The 17,616-nt window shown below is 40.9% G+C and overlaps 1 protein-coding gene across 3 annotated transcripts in view; it reads left to right on the top strand.

The window, feature by feature from the left end:
• Positions 1-14,163, top strand: part of FAM120C (family with sequence similarity 120 member C) — a 175,759-nt gene extending 161,596 nt beyond the window's left edge. Inside the window, exons 11-17 of one of the 3 annotated variants that reach the window (XM_082376563.1) lie at positions 530-644; positions 3,511-3,720; positions 4,928-5,129; positions 7,045-7,183; positions 7,568-7,625; positions 10,855-10,914; positions 14,024-14,163. In XM_082376563.1, coding sequence (XP_082232689.1) covers positions 530-644; positions 3,511-3,720; positions 4,928-5,129; positions 7,045-7,183; positions 7,568-7,625; positions 10,855-10,914; positions 14,024-14,032 — 793 coding nt within the window. In that variant the 3' untranslated portion in view covers positions 14,033-14,163. Of the gene's footprint in view, positions 1-529; positions 645-3,510; positions 3,721-4,927; positions 5,130-7,044; positions 7,184-7,567; positions 7,626-10,854; positions 12,753-14,023 lie in introns of those variants that run through there. The other 2 variants (XM_082376562.1, XM_082376561.1) reach the window with 2 other exon arrangements.
• Positions 14,164-17,616: the final 3,453 nt, after the last annotated feature.

Here is a 17,616-nt window from a genome sequence, read left to right as displayed (position 1 = left end):
TTTTAATTTTTTGAGGAACCTCCACACTGTTTTCCATAGTTTGGCCTACTTTCTAATCTAGCCTCCTGTCACTGCAAACCTGCTTAGCTCCAGCACTATGGGCCCTGGTATATCATACTGAACTCCACACCTCCATGCCTTTACACATGCTGTTCCCTCAGTCTAGAGCATCCTTTCTCCACCATTTGTCTCACTGATTTCTATAGCCCTTTGTAACAGCTCCTATTGACTTTTTCTTCAGGATGCCTTCCTTACTCTTCCAGTAGTAGCCCTCTTCTGTGCTCCTATAGCACCCTGTGCATTCTTCTATCTTGGTACTTAACACACTGTCCTGTCTTTGCTGACGTACGTGCCTGTCTCCTCTACTACCTAGACTGTAAGTAACCAAAGGCAGAGATTCTTTTACGTTATTTCATTGGAATTATCAGAACCTAGCTAGGGTCTGGCCCATGATAGGTTCTTAGCTTAATAAGTGTTTGTGAAATGAATAAATGAGCTTTTGTCACTTAATGATGCTTTTATCTTCTAGATATATGGTTCAGTGGCCTGGTGGCCGAATCCTGCATCGCCATGAGCTAGACACCTTCCTTGCACAGGCAGTATCTACTCAGCTTTATGAACCAGATCAACTTCAAGAACTCAAGGTGATTTGATCGATCCTCATTTAAATTCTTTCTTTTATGAACTCATAGCTTTATTTTAGGTCTTTTTTTCCTGGAGCTGGGGAGAAGAGTAAGTTCTGCAGGTAAATGTTTGATTTACTTTAGCCAAATATTTATGTCTATTAATAAAGCCAACACTGTTCACATAGTGATAGGTGAGAATGGGTAGAAAAAATGGATATTGTGTAAGACAAATAAGTTGTGGCCCATAGACCACAGTAAGGTTTCCAACTCTTACAAAAGATGCTACAGGGGACTTATCCTGGTGTTTCCTCTTTGTCTCTCAGTAAATGTCCACCCTCCCTTTTTTATTGAAGTATAGTTGATTTACAATATTGTGTTAGTTTCAAATGTAAGCACAGTGATTCAATACTTTTGCAGATTATATTCCATTGTAGGTTATTATAAAATAATGGGTATAATTCCCTGTGCTACCCTCCCTTTTCAAATAATACTTATTGGGTGTTAGAGGAAAGTCTAGAAAAGCATAAGGAAGAAAGTAAATCCACCATATAACTGAAGGCAGTAGAATATAGTAGGTTGGAGGGCAGGCTCTGAAGCCAGGCTGCCTTGACTTTGAATCTTAGCTTCATTGCCTTCTAGCTATGTGTCCTTGGGCAGGTTGCTTAACCCCTGTAGCTTCAGTTTCCTTACTTGTAGGGTTATGAAGATATTAAATAAAATAATCCATGCAAAACACTTAGAACAGTGTCTAGCACATTTTAAGTACACAGTACTCAATAAGTATTAGGTACTAATGCAGGACATTCCTCTTCTGACTTCAGTAGCCATGGTCCTTTCAGGCCCTAGTATAAACTAGAAGATAAAGTCTAGTAAGTCTTACAAAATCTTGATTTCAGTGGGGTCAACTAAGGAAAAGATGAAAACAGTCTTAGACAGACAGTGTTGGTTCCTTTTTACAGTAAATGTGATACTGCTTGGTGCTAGAGCAGGTACTGACAACTCCACACCACACCTAGGAGGGGGCCTGCAAGTACTTCCCCTTTTCCTGGTAAAGCCATCTAACAGGACAACTTGAGATAACCACTGTGAACATTTTGATGGTTTCTTCCAGCCTTTTGTCATGTATTTTCTACATAGTTGAAATATTATTTATGTAATTATATACTGTATTTTTAAACTTATATAGCATATAGCACATATTTTCTATGTCTTAAATTTTTTGCTAAATATTTTATCATATGGATGTATCATTTAATTATTCTAATGTTGGCCATTTGGTTTCCAGTTTTCACCTATTATATGTAATTATTAACATCTTTTTTTTTTTGGCTGCATTGGGTCTTCGTTGCTGTGTGAGGGCTTTCTCTAGGTGCGGCGATTGGGGGCTACGCTTCGTTTCGGTGCGCGTGCTTCTCATTGTGGTGCGCGTGCTCCTTATTGCTGTGGCTTCTCTCGTTGCGGAGCTTGGGCTCTAGGCACGTGGGCTTCGGGAGTTGCGGCACATGGGCTCAGTAGTTGTGGCTCGCAGCCTCTAGAGCACAGGTTCAGTAGTTGTGGCGCATGGGCTTAGTTGCTCTGTGGCATGTGGGAACATCCTGGACCCGGGTTCGAACCCATGTCCTCTGCATTGGCAGGCGGATTCTTAACCACTGTGCCACCAGGGAAGTCCTGTAATTAACATCTTTATGCATAGAGCTTTATTCACATCTCTACTTCCTTAGAATAGATTCCTAAAAGTAGAATTTCTGAGTCAACAAGTGTGGACATTTTTAAGGTTCTTGATATATATTGCTTAATTGTAATATACATTACTCATTAGTTTTATTTGAGTGTGCCCATTTATCTCACCATATCCTCATCAGCATTGGGTGTTCTTTTGGTCTTTAGTTTTGTTTTAATTTTTTTCTAACTTGACAGGCAGAAAAAATGGTTTCTCAAGTGGGTGTCTTTTTAAGGTTTTAAAGCTGATTTTTTTTTTTGTAATGAGTATCATCCAAACCATCTCAGGGAAACAAATGGATAGAGGCTGCTTATGCACTCAGATGTCTGTATTGAAAGGCAACATGTTCTAACTTAACTGGAATAATCAGCAAAACAGGAATAAGCAAATGTAACCAATAACAGTAATTTCTTTTTTTTAACACCTTTATTGGAGTATAATTGCTTTACAATGGTGTGTTAGTTTCTGCTTTATAACAAAGTGAATCAGTTATGCATATACATATGTTCCCATATCTCTTCCCTCTTGCATCTCCCTCCCTCCCACCCTCCCTATCCCACCCCTCTAGGTGGTCACAAAGCACCGAGCTGATCTCCCTGTGCTATGCGGCTGCTTCCCCACTAGCTATCTGTTTTACGTTTGGTAGTGTATATATGTCCATGCCACTCTCTCACTTTGTCACATCTTACCCTTCCCCCTCCCCATATCCTCAAGTCCATTCTCTAGTAGGTCTGTGTCTTTATTCCCATCTTGCCACTAGGTTCTTCATGACCTTTCTTCCCCCCTTAGAGTCCATATATATGTGTTAGCATACTGTATTTGTTTTTCTCTTTCTGACTTACTTCACTCTGTATGACAGACTCTAACTCCATCCACCTCACTACAAATAACTCAATTTTGTTCCTTTTTATGGCTGAGTAATATTCCATTGTATATATGTGCCACATCTTCTTTATCCATTCATCTGTTGATGGACACTTAGGTTGTTTCCATGTCCTGGCTATTGTAAATAAAAATATGGAACGCTTCACGAATTTGCATGTCATCCTTGTGCAGGGGCCTTGCTAATCTTCTCTGTATCGTTCCAATTTTAGTATACGTGCTGCCGAAGTGAGCACTAACAGTAATTTCTTAATGACAGTTTTTCCTCTGTGGTGGTTTCAGATTGAGAAACTGGATGCTCGAGGGATCCAGCTTGCTGCTCTCTTCATGAGTGGGGTCGACACAGCTCTGTTTGCTAATGATGCCTGTGGCCAGCCAGTCCCTTGGGAACACTGCTGCCCCTGGATTTACTTCGATGGCAAGCTGTTCCAGAGCAAGCTAATTAAAGCAGGCCGGGAGCGAGTATCCCTGGTTGAGCTCTGCGATGGCCAGGTACCACATGTTGGGCAGCTACTAAGACCGTCTCTGATCTGCTGTGGGGATGAATGACAGAAAGCGGAAAAGGAGCAGAGACATTGGGGAAGGAGGTAGCAGAAGTGGGAGAATGTGTCTGACCTTAACCTAACTTGGTCAAGGATGATCCCAAAGGCCCAGAGTCTGATATGTACATGTTACAAAATCATGTTGGGAAGGGGTTTTTTTTTTTGAAATGAGCTTCAAGTTTTCATATTCCTTTTTTTGCTCCAAGTTATTTCTTCCCCATGGAATACTCAGATATACTCTATGCCTTTCCCCCAATTCTTAGAATTTCAGTTCCCTTATTTACAAAAACTGTAAGTCATTTTTGCAAGTGATGATATTTTTTATAAAGGAACAATTTTGGAAATAGAAGAGGGTAGTAAAGTAGATGACAGAGTAAAAGCAGGGGATATTTTTTGCAGTAAAACCTTGGGAAAGATGAGAGAAGTCAAGGGAAAGGAGCCCTTACTTACTTCTTTGTCCATTTGTGGGGTATAAGCTGAGAGACTAGAGCAGGGGGTCAGCAAACTATTAAAAATTTTTTTTAATTTGAATTTTTATTCCAATAAAGCTTTTTGGAACATAGCCACATTCATTCATTTACATATTGTCCATGACTGCTTTCACACTACAGTGGCAGAGTCAAGTAGTTGTGACAGAAACAATACGGCCTACAAAACCTATCTGGCCCTTTTCAGAACAAGTTTCCTGACCTCTGGACTAGAGGCATGGACTTATCCTGGACAGAGGTCATGGGCTCTGATCCTGGGTGTGGGGGAGAAGGTTAAAAGGGTTTGTATATGTCAAGTTTTGTTCTCTCTTTTACCTTATTCTGTTACCTCCCCCTTAAAAAAATAACCTAGCCTATTGCTGGCTGTGTAATAGACAATTAGTAAATACTTCTTTTTATATTTGTCTTCCTTGACCTAGTCAAGGTGCCTCGCAAGCCCTCAGTCAGAACTAGTATGATGGTAGTTTGGTGTCATGCAAAGAGTGGGGGCTTTGGTGCCAGACAGGCTTCCCTGAGTATGTCACCTTGAGCCATTTAACTCCAGGCCTCGATTCCTTTAGTGGGAATAGACTTGTGAGACTGTACCTAGACTGCCCAATACTGTGCCTGAAACATGGGAGAAGTTCAAAAAATGGCAGCTGTTATTATTATTCCATCCCTCATTTGAAGGCTGACCTGGCAACCAAAGTGGAGAAGATGAGACAGAGCATCCTTGAAGGAGTATACATGAACCATCCACCGCCTTCTGCTCTACTTCCATCACCTACTTTTGTGCCTCCCATGGTGCCCTCTCTCTACCCTGTTTCACTTTACCCCCGAGCCATGGGCCCAATGCCACCTCCCCCTCAAGGAAGGAGCCGGGGGTTTGCAGGTCAGTACCTAAGAATGAGGTGTTTGTCAAACTCAATCTATTTCATAGTAACCCATCCAGTAATTATTGCCAGTTACAGAATCAGCAGTTTCACATATATCTTTACCTTCTGTGCTATGGTGTGGCTTGAAGAGGAGCTTACTTAGATGGAGGGGTGTAGCCTGCGGAGGAGAGCCCACTGTCTTCCTAGACCACTCTCCATAGAGGTGATTGATCCCTAAGGATTTGACTCTCACCAAACCACTCATGAAGTAACTGATGCAGAAACCAAGAGTCACTTTATTACTTTTTTTTTGTCAATTTATTACTTTTGAGAACTGTAATTCATGTGAACTGGGTCTTCATGGTTGCTGGTTAGCTCACTCTCTCCCCATAGGCAGATGTACACAGGAGCTTGCAGGAAGAGCAATGGTAGGTAAGTAAATGACCAGTGTCAGCAAACAGCCATAGCTTGATGTACCCATTTCCACTCTGAGGGTAGATCTAACACATTTCCAGAAGCATGGAGAGAAATAAGTCATAGTCTGTACCCTCCAGGAGATTGCAGTTTAGTGAAGAAAACAAATACATACACACTCACATGGATCCACACACACATGTATATACACACACGTATGTATACATTATGGTGATATCTGAGCTGTGGCTTAATGATGAACAGACGTTCTTGCTTAGGTAGGTCAGATACTGACCCTGATAATTCAAACAACCTGTCCCCTGGCGAAACAGCGTATTTTAATGGGGACATTTTAACATGAAATACCAAGTTTCTGTGATCAGGTGAGAGTGCTATGGTTGAAGTGTTTGTTGTGTATTGCTCGTCACTTTAAAAATAATAAAGCTGGAAGTTGAAATTTGTCTTAAATTTAGGGTCACAAAATTCAGCATGGATGTTTAGCTCAAGGCTGTGCTTAGAGGAGCAGTGTGAATGTCTGCTCTGTTCAATCAAGTAATGATTAAGTCTCACAAACCAGGGAGCCAGCCATTCATTCCATCCTTTGAAGGTGTCTTTATAGATGCTGCTCTCATTCTTTGCATGTTGACTTTACTGTGTCTCAGAAGACAGCCTTAATTAAGGCCAAGTTCTTGGGAGGTCCTCACCATTGCCCCAACTCTCACTGATGCCTAGTCTCCAGTTACTGGTGGTTCATGAGGAGCCTTCTGACTCCTTAAGGGCCACAGTAGGATCCCCAAATGCAAGTCTTTCTTGCCCTCTTAGGATTAGCTAGTCACCTAGTTCCTTAGACTCCCACTTTTATATAAATGAAGGGCTCTTTGCTAACAACCTGCTAAGTGAGTGAAGAGTTATTAATATTTGGGTTTTTTCCACAAACAAAAATTAAAGGTTTACTAGAATTCTGTATTCTATGAAGGCTTCCTTTTGTGCCAAATTACAGAGCTGTACTGTGCTTGTGAGCTCACACACAGAGTTGGAGTTTCCTGTTTTAAGGAGATATGCTATCTTGTCTTGAATTGGTTCTGGTTTTCAACTGTTGCTATTCTTACTTCTTAATCATAAATTACTGTTACTTTGGTTTCATTATTTTTTGTTTTGTTTGGTTGTTTGGCTAATCCTCCAGTGTGTAGTGACATGTATTTGAATCAAAAGTGGTTTTGGCCTATAATTTTCCAATAGCTAGATCTTAAGACCTCATTCTCTCTCCACAAATATTGAATGCCTACTGTGTGCAGGCTCTGTAGTTGGAAAATGAATCAGGCACACCCCACTTGCTAAAGTGGATATGTACAGATCTTCAACACCCTCTTCCAAAATTTGCTTCCACCATGACCCTTTGTTGTTATCACAGAGTCTTTTTATCATAGAGAAATGGAAATACACAGAATAGGTGGGCTGTAGATCTTTTGTTCCACCTCTTATCCTACCTTGCACTTACCATTCTTCATCTCTTCCCAGGTCTCCATCCAATCCCACCCCAAGGAGGAAAACTAGAGATTGCCGGGATGGTTGTGGGCCAGTGGGCTGGCAGCAGATCCTCCAGGGGTCATGGCTCCTTTGGCATGCAAGTGGTTTCTGTCGGTGGGCCGGGAAAGGGGTATGTATTTGAATAGGTTGGTATAAGCTAGTGTCAATCAAGGTGCTCTTGGGAAAATGCCCAGCTATCCAACCCTTCTACTAAGGTAAGAGGCATTAACTAACTTTGCGTTTTTAAAGCCAGTTTTCAGTTGAGTTCAGCAAACATATAAAAATGCCCTGCCTTGATGAAAAAGTTTTTGCCCTAGAGGAGGACTTGGGACACAGGACAATTTGGTATAACATAGAAATGACAGAGATAGAGGTTTACAGTGGTAACACAGAGGAGAGGCATCTAACTTAAGAGGGTCAAACTTCCTAGAGGAGGTGAGTAGTTAACTAAGTGAAAATGGAGGTACAGGCTTTATGTGTTCCTCATGATCACTTTTCCCCCCACTTTCTAAAGGCATGGAAAAGAACAGACTGGTAGAGGATCCAAAGGACATAAAAAAGGAAATAAACAAGTAAGTACATTTTTGAGATGATCTAGCTTCTGTTTGATACCTCTTGTCGGTTTTTTGTTGGTTTTTTTTGCAAGAGATCAGGCATGGAAACCTGGGAGCTTTCATAGCTTCTCCCAGCATTTGATTTCATCCGCCTGCTCTCTAGCAGTCTAGTGAGGGTTAACCTGCCCAGGCTCTTCCCACAGGGCTGCAGTGTCATCCTTTTCACTGAGTGAGGCCACAAGATAGAAACCAGGTACTGTGTCCTAAAGACCTACACTTAGCATAGCATGCACTACATGCAGCCATAAAGGGACCAAAGTGAAGTTAACAGTGGGACTCCACCAGCATGCCTGAACTTCTGAGGGGCTACCAGAGATGCTTAGAAAATTGGACTTTTGCCTTTGCTGATGATGGGAGGGGAGGAGGCATCGCCATTCTGCTTACTCTTAATGGTTCAGAATGGTCTTAAACTCACTGGTCTTCAATAGGCATCCCCCCTTCCCCCCGTAGTGATCCAAAATCTTGTAATGGCCTCAGACTGCTGGGCTCCTCATAGTATAGTAGCTACCATTTCTTGAGTGCTTACTTTCTTCCAAGCCATCTACTAGACATTTTATATGCGGTTTCTAATCCTCACAAGGGTCACTGACTAGACCATACTGCAAGGCAATTTTATTGTCAGCCCTCAATCCCAGCTCAGCTCTCATGTATACAACCAGCCCTCATTGCATCCATGTTAACTCCCATTGTCTAATGTTTTCTCAAGGAATACAAATTTGCTTTAATGTTATTTTGAGCCCCAAATGGAACTATAATGGTAAGTCCCCCACGCAAAGCATTTTGTAATGTACTCCAAAGCCAGAAAGCAGTGACTTTGGATTTTTCCAAAGCTTTTCAGCTTTTTCCAGAAGCTGCTCAGTAAGGGAAAAGAGATTGCACCAGGCAGGAAAACTAGTCACTCAGATAGTCTCTCATAAGGTAGTACAGCCTTGATGAATTCACCATGATTCAGGGACTGATCAATAGGCATACAGTCTGAAAAACCTGATATTTTTGGTACAATAATAGTGGATCCATCAGTAAGTGGTTGACTCACATTAACCAATTTCACAGAAATAGCTATGTGGATATGGCTAAAGGAGTGGGGGAAGGGAAGAGAAGGGAGGGGGTGAAAGATAAAGTACTGATTTACAGTGAGAAGAAATAATTATCGCAATATATTGTACACTTTCTTCCAGTCACTCATAAATACATGTATTTATTATTCCCATTTTAAACAGGAAAAAACTGAGGCTCAGAGGGATGAAGCACCTTGCCCAAAATTACCCATCAAGTTAGTATTAGAGTTGACATTCCAGCGTGAGCTGACTGATTCCAAAGCCCTGTGCTGTGCTAATTCTGAAACGGGATAACAACTCTAATTGTTAGAGATAAGATTCAGACCTAGGCCTGGCTGACTCTTGTATGCATGCTCTTAACCATGTCTACCAGAGCTTTTTCTCTCTAAGAGCAAGCTGAAAGGGAGGCCATGGTATCAGAAGTTTGCCTGGGGGCATGGAATCAGAACAGTAACATTAGCTGGCACTGAGTTCTTACAGTGTGCCAGGCACAACATGTTCTAAGTGCTTTACATGGACTGTGTCATTGAATCCTTATAGGAACCTATGAAATAGATACTATTATTCTCTCTATTTTACAGATGGGGAAACTGAGGGAAAACAAGGGATGGTAGATGATCTTAAGTTTCTCTTAGCTAAGATTTCTGGGGGTACTGTTATCTACTCTAGAGGTAGCCTGGCCAAGGAAAGCCTCACATTGACTTTGTTTTTAGCTAAGGCATCTTCCCTGGACAGAGCTGCTGCTGATTGCCTTGCTGACTCTCCTTTTTCTGTTCAGTTGCCCTTTCTCCAAAATCTGAGATAATTAATTGTTGCAGCTTATTAAATCTTCTTACATTACAGTTCTGTCTTCTTGAGATTATTCCTAGGTCAGTGGAGTTTTGTGTGTTCTCAAATTCTTCAGTCACTTACTTGTTACATTTTTATTTCTTTGTTGACTACCTCACATGGCTAATTCCATCCATTACTAGTTTCATCTTATTTCCAGGTTCTTGAGAAACACTTCACAGTAACGCCCATGTTGTGTAGGTTTTGGAGCCAAATGATCTAGCTTTGAATCTGGCTCTGCCACTTACCAGTTCCGTGACTTTGGGCAAGTTACTTAACCTCTCTGTGCCCTAATTTCCTCATCGGTAAAAATGGAAGAATTGGTATCTACCTCATAGAGTTACTTTGAGTATTAAATGAGATGATATATGTAGTGTTTAACACAGAACCTGGAACATGGGAAGTGCTCAATAAATATTAATAATTATTATTTATAATTGACCACAAATTCAACAGGTATTAGACTTCCATTATGTGTTGTGTCTTAGTGGAAAGAACAATGTCTTTGGAGTCAAACAGACTTGAATGCAAGTCTAGGCATGCCGGTGACCTTGAGCAAGTTATTTTACTTTTTCGAGCCTCATTTGTCTTTCTTACCTGTGAAACCAACATCAGAGTACCTGGCATGCCCAACCACTGTTATTATTCCTAATAATATTCATTGAGAGCCACTACTGCACTTTCAAGGTAATACAGTTCATGGCGTTAGCATTTCAAGAGCAGTTACATTTCTGAAATTAAAAGAAAACCAGATGATTGTTTTTACTTATGAAAAATTCTATGGAACATTGCACATAGATCTTATCATTTGTTTTCTTTTCCTTTCATTTACATGTCCAGTTGTCAGTATTGGACAGCGTTGCGTGGAAGTTAAGAGAGTAAACTTTAGAGGCTGACCAACCTGGAGTGCAATCCTGGCCCCACCACTTTCTACCTGTGTCTCCTTGAGCAAGTTACTTTAATCTTTCTGAGCCTCAGCTTCCTCATCTGTAAATGGGGCATCATAATATCTACCATTTAGGGTCCCTTTTGGCATTTGAAAAAAATATATTGTAAAGCTTTGTAAACAGTAGCTGTGTCATTACTGTGTTGTCATTGCCATTGGATTTGAGTCAGATCCATTTGTTGTCACCCTAAGTTCTCCAGACAGTGTCAGAGTGTACTAGGTGTTAACAAGCTTTGGGCTTTCTGGTGTTTTTGAAGAACTGAAGCAGTTTCTGCAGGCTAACTTATAAACATGCTTGGGAAGGATCAGCCAGTTTGGGATTACCATTTCTACTGAATATCTCTGTTTTTGACAGAGCACTTCAGATGGAGTTTCTAAATCCCTGGAGCCTCATCAAGGTCGGTCTCGCTCACAGGTAAATGGAAACAATGGCACATTGATCAAGGAAGAGAAGAATGATCATCTTCCAGCTCCATCACAGTGTGCCTTAACCAGAGACAGCAGTGTGTGTAATAATGGTAACCGCTACTTCCCCGTGAAGAATGGTGAGAAGAGCCGCTTACGAGAGCAAAAGCTGGGAACTGTGGCACAACAGAAAGAGGAATAACAAGCAGAAGATGGCTTCAGCAGATCAGGAAGAGGGGAAAACCTATACTTTTCTGATTTTAGGCCCAAGTTAGAGGAGGACATAAAATGCTTACCCTAGTTTCATCCAGAATTTGGATGGGGTGTTCTATTGTATCCATCTTTTCCCCTTCCCTGTCTTTTTCTGGGCTTCCAGACTCAGTGGTCTGCTTCTAGGGAAGCTCTGATCAAATATGAATGGCAACAAGCATAGTTCCTGTTCTCAAATTGAATATATAGTGCCAATATTCTCTTTACGTCCCCTGGAAGCCTATTAAGGCAGTGACTATCGGGTGTCATCACGTAAGGCCCTATAGAAAAGTTCCAACTTTCGTTTTCTGAGTATATGGCTTCCTAACTTGCTTTTTTCTTTATGAAATAGTAGGGCCTTCATATATAATCAGTATCCACATCTTTTAACTCTTTTTCCCCATTCACCTATGCCAGGAGTTTATACTACCACCTCTAGCTCTGACCTGACAATCAGATAGGTAGATGTTTTCAGGGAAGTGAGGTAGTATTGGTTATTTTATTTTTTTAATTTTTTTTTAATTTTGTACACTTAAAATAACTACCAATGGCCTTTGTACTGGGGGATTCAAGTGAGTCAGAAAAGTACTGGGCAGATTTTTCCTGCCTCTGAACTAATGAATTGTTTGTAAAATAGAAGATGTGGTGCAGTTCACCCACTCCCTGCTGCCCACACCCTGAAAGGGTGGAATCAATATAATGAAATTGAGTACGAAAGGGAACTCAAAAGACTGTGTGTGCTTGTGTGTGTGTGTGTGTGTGTGTGTGTGTGTGTGTGTGTTTGTGTATGGATGTTTGGATAGATGTATATATGAATGCGTGTATCTATATGCATACACATACCCTTTATATAAAGAGACAAATCTATTTATCTATACATATTTTATATATATATAAATATATGTGTATGTGTGTATGTATATATAAATATAAATATATATATTTTGTATATATATATATTTATATACATGCACACACATACATACATGATGATGTCCCAGAAGATTTACTGAATTTCCCAGAAATGCTTCCACTGCTATGGAGTGGTAGGTTTCAAAAGACCACATTTTAAAATCCTTACTAAGTCGAAGCCCATCACAATTATGAGAAGATGGGCTTCTCTAAAGCAGACAAAAAGTGCTTTCCAGAGATTGCCTGTTCAGAACAACAAACAGTTGGGTTGTCACAAGCCTAATCTTGACCAGAGTCCTCACATCCCGTATGGTAAAAACAGGAGGTTGGAATAGGATCGGGAAGAGTTGGGCATTTCCTTATGAAGGAGCAGCCTGGTCGGGAGAGAGAAAAGGGATGGGAGGTAATTACCGGGGCTTGCAGCCAGTTTGGAGGAAATCTCATCTGAAACTCCGGGATCAAACTGGCCTCAGGCCAGAATTTATTGCCATGAATCCCTGAGGGAGAGAGGACTAACATTGGAAAGATGGGGTAGGGAAGTGTGAGGAAATCGGCAATTTGATTTTACATACCTAGATTGTTTCGTTTGTTCATTGACATTTTGACTACTGGATCTTTTCATTTGCTTTGCAAGGAAGACTTCAGAGGACTCTGGCCCGGGCCTATAGGGGTATTCTATAAAAGGTTCCCAGCCCCCAAGTGAGGCCAGAATCTGTCCAGGACAAAGAGGCTGTTCCCCCTTTCTGGAGATACTCTTGAGACAGCCTTGCATTTCCAGTTTCCCTCCTCAGCAGTATGAGGGATGGGAACATGGCTTGCAACAGATTAGCATTGTGTCTTCGTTCAGGAGTTGAGGCTTCCAGCCTCATACACTTCCTTTTGGGCTTTGTGATATTCTTGCCCAAGAAGTACCATTTATACAGGAATACAACTGACTAGACTTCTAGCAGGGTTCTCTCTCTTCTTGAAAAACCCCATGTACCTTAACCCAGAGTAGGTCCTTGGTGATTTTTTTCCAGACAACCAGAAGGCTGTTTGCTCACTACCCACTTACAATGAGTATCATCATGAGAGACTGAAGACAGTCTCAGACTGTTTTATCCTAGTCTGGCCCAATTTAAGAGAACCCACAACTCGCAGGGGGAGGGAGGTCTAGAATGCCTTTCCCCCTGCCCAGACACTTCTTACATAAACCAGAGCAGGATGACAAGATTGCATATACCCAGCCAGATATAACCAAGAACAAAGTGTACAAAAACCTCCTCTATGGAATTGGCTCCCCTAATTTGGTTCCTGCTCTTCTCCTAACCTGCCCAACCTTTCACAACATCTTGAAGGGTAGGACTTCTGTATCCAGCAAGAGAAGGATTTAGTAGCGAACTTAGATGGCTTGGAAATTTCTTTCTGGAGCCACAGAGGGAGGAGTCCTTTGGAGCTCTAAAAGTAACCAGAATCACTGAGCTGTGTTAAATTAAATAGCTAGCTAGCTAGCTCCGATTTCTAATAGGAAGTACTTGGAGTTATATGGAAAGGCATTTTCTTCAGTTGCTGTTTCTGTGAATCTTGAATCTGTTTGACACAATCAAGTGACAGTATTGTTAACTCTCACAGCATTAAGAAGATTTATTATTTTGTAGGCATTCACTGTGAGAAGTAAAATTGCTGCTTTGACAGGGATGATTCCAGTTTGCCAAACGGCTTGCTTTTCTCCCTTCCACACACCTCTACTTTCTCCTAGCCTGGCCCAGGGTGAAACAAGTGTCTCACTTCCAACTTTGATTTTTATTTGGATTCAGCATTTTGGGTTTGTAAGGTTACAAGAAAGAACCATAAAGGGCCATGTTTTAATTCATCTGCCAAAACATACAATTTAGAAGCCAGAAAGACTAAGGTTTATTACTGGAAGATTAACTTTTTCTAATTGCAAGATTAACTTTTTCTAATTTCTTTCAAATTAGGGAACATGAGTCTGCTTTTTGCTGTGAGTACCACTTGAAGAGACTGTCATCCTTCACTTGAGGTTCAATTTCTGACTATGATGTGGCCTTTCTTGAACAAAGTCATGCATCATATGGGAACCCCCAGAAATGACCCCTTTACCTTGTAGGGCCACAAGCAAAAGCACCCTGGATGTATATAGCCACTGATCCCAAGGACTTGCAGTTCTTGATTTCTGCTGGTGTGTATTGGGGTCAGCCTATAACTCCCACCCTTATTCAGTGGCCAGTCTAGTCTGGACCAGGCCTGATAAACTTCTGCTCACTTGTATCATTTTCATTCTGAGCCAGTAGGACTTTGGGTAGACTTTATAGCCCAAGAAATGGCACTTGCTTTGGCTAGTGATATTTGATTTTTGTCTCCATCTTGATTTCCTGGCATCGTTGGCCAAGTCACATTAACTTGTTTTTAATCACTGAGAAAAACAGCCAGGTAAGGCATTAGGGAGGGTGGTTAAGGAGGGGGGTGGGGGGAGGAATGCTTATGTAGGGTAGAAAGAATGTGGAAGTAACTGTTTGGTTATAGTGATCCAGTCCCCTGGAACCTTAGAAGGCTCCTGTGGGCCTGTCTGTGCTACCCTTTCAGGCTCTAAGACTCCCCCACCCCACTTTGAAATGACAGTGCAAGTAGACCACAGTTTAAAGTAGTTAGTATAATTCTACTAAGGTTTAATCATTATACTTGTTTACTTCCTGATGCATATTTCCTAAATATGCTTGGGGTTTGGGGGGGTAAGTTTTCACTGTTCCATTGTGTGTCACCCTATATTTTTCTCCCTCTTGTGACTTTGGCATCTTCTTTTATTTGACTTTCCATTTTCTTTTCCCTTGGCTTATTGCAGTAGTCTGCTGGTGCAGGTATTCCCTTATCCCCCTGTTACTGCTAATTATCTTCAGTATTGTCAGAGGTTATTTTGATGTTCTAAGAAAATAACTTCATATATTTTTTTTTGCAAAATCATCTTTTCCAAGGTAAAAGCAAAATAAAAAAACCCCTATGCTAGGGTGCCCACTGCAGCTTTTGACATTGCCCTTGTACTTTTATAGATGCTCTTTTTGTCCATGTTGGTAGTAACTAATGACTAGTGAATTTTCATGTAAATGAAACAAATTAAATATTTCAGATTTTATTAACCTCTCATAACCCTGCCAAATCTGATGACTTCATTTTAGTTACTTCCCAGAAGACACTTCCCCATCCACCTTTTATTTTATTCTATTCTATTCTATTTTTAGAATAACATACTAGGTAAAGAAACTTTAACTCAAGGAGTCATTGATTTTTAGTGCTCCCTGATAAATGATGTTATTGACAAAAGTAAAATCTTTCATTGTTTTTTCCTGTGTTAGTATCTCTTCTCCTGTGCTCTTGACAGTGTGTTTAGTGGATGGATAATATGTATTTCTCTTCCAAATTCCCTGCCTTTTTGGCCCACCTCACCACAAAAGCTCCATAGTTTATTAATGTAAGTTTGAATGGATGCTTCTTAGGGGAAACTGCAGGAGTTTAAGGAAAGTGTTTCAGAAAGGAATGAAAATGTCTCAGGAGTTGTTCTGTGATGGAAATTGGTCTGTTGTTCTGTTAATGCTGATGGAAAGAAACTTACAGTGCTTAATAAAAGTCTATTCTTTTAGTAAAAAAAATGTGAAATAACTTTGGGTGTGTGAAGTTTAATTTCTTCTCCCATTTCTAGACTCCTTTCGGCAAATGGGGAATATACTTGTCTCAATTCAGAAGTGTTGCACGGAGATTTAGGAGCCTATTTGTAGTTGAATATCAGGGCAAGAGAGCCAGTACAAGAAAAGGAAGGGCATATTTAGCTTCCTGCTGAACTTCTTTATTTGGATGTTCTAAAGGCACCTTTGACTCGACATTTCCCAAACTGAACCCATCTTCTCTTCCGAAGCCTCCTCCTCTCCATGAGTGACACTACCTTCTACTCAATTGTCTACACCACAAACCAACCTCGGAGTTATCCTAGATGCATGTCTTTCTTTCCCTCATTTCTCAAATCCTATTTGTGACAAGATCTGTTGGTAACACTCAACCACCTTTCTCTTTCTCACATCTATCTCTTTTCTCTCCCCACTTGCTGTGGCTTAGTTCAGGCCTCCTCATGTCTCACCTAAATTGTTGCAGTTGCTCCTCTGTCTTACTCCTAACCAGGCAACTGTGAGCAAATTTTGTGTCTACGTGTATGTACCTTTTCCCAGTGAAAGGGACCATACCGTTGTTAGTTACTTAAAGAAGTCTATGACCTAAGAGACGTTAAGAACCACGGCTTTAATCCACCATGCTTATCAGCTTCCAGAGGAATCTGTCCTTCTAACATGCTGCATGCCCATTTCCATGGTTCCTTCATGATCTGGCTCCTGACCACTTCTCCAGCCTCATTTCCTTCCACCCCAACTCATTCCAGCAACACTAAAGCACATCCTACACACATTAAGCTATTAATATCCATTTCTTCTCATTTGCTTATACCATTGCCTAGAATACCTCTCTCCCCTTGTCTCTGTTGCAGTCTCAACTTTTTCCCCTAAGATTCAGCTCATATCTTTGTGATTCTTTTCCTGATCTCTTACTAGGGACCCCTGTACGGACTCACCACTGCCAGTCCCTGTAGCACTTCGCTGCATCTCTGCTAGTAGATTAAACTTGACCATCTTTGTCTTCTTGGCATCTACCACCAAGCATGCACTTAGAAATGTTTGATGACTAAATCAAGGACAGCTAAAACACCTTTGAAAATGTTCCCTGGTGCAAAACAGATTGTAGATTTCTGAGGCAGAGGATGTGTTGGTGGCAAAAACACAAGAAGATTGAATATGAACGTTCATCACTGAATGGTATGCATGCTTTTAAATGGGGCTCTCAAAAAAAAAAAAGAGTTCTGAGTCACCTTTGAGCAATAGACTGATGCTTGGAGCAGAGTCTGAAGCCAGGACTCTAGGGCATTCTTCTTACCTTACTGCTTCTGCTGAGTGTTGCTAGCTGGGCTTGGCCTCCCTGGCTGCTCTGTGCCTTGTGTGTACAGATTACAAAAGGAAACAGCTGAACCTAAAGGCGAGCATTAGAGGTTACTGAAGCTTGTAAATACTTACCCTTAAATGAAAACTATCATTTGTAAAAATTTGTTTTGTATTTGGTTCATTATGGCTATAGATGTCTTTTCCTAACCTTTGATCTTTGAGTGTTGGGACTCAGAATTTAATAGTGGGAAATCCTTAGCATTTGGCTTTTAAAAGTTACTGTTTGCTGAGGACCTATTAGGTACCAAGCATAGTACTAAGCTATTGTACACTGTTTCTAAGCTTCAAACAACTCTTCAAAGTAAGTACTATCCTCACTTTACACACGAGCAAAATGGTTCAGTGGTGCCCAAGTTCACACACAGCTAATAAGTGATAAAAACCAGGGTTCTAAACCTATGTTTTGACTAAGTAGATAACTCTTATTTCTGCCTCCTCAGCATTCCTTCCTCTTTCTGGCAGCAGTTAAGTACAGTTTTTTGTTTTTCTTTTTCCTTTGGGGAACTGCTCTTTCCAATCTT

Source organism: Balaenoptera borealis (assembly GCF_965194805.1).
Source record: "Balaenoptera borealis genome assembly, chromosome: X".
NCBI lineage: Eukaryota > Metazoa > Chordata > Mammalia > Artiodactyla > Balaenopteridae > Balaenoptera > Balaenoptera borealis.
The sequence above is the reverse complement of the archived record's forward strand: the minus strand, read 5'-3'. Positions and strand labels throughout refer to the sequence as shown.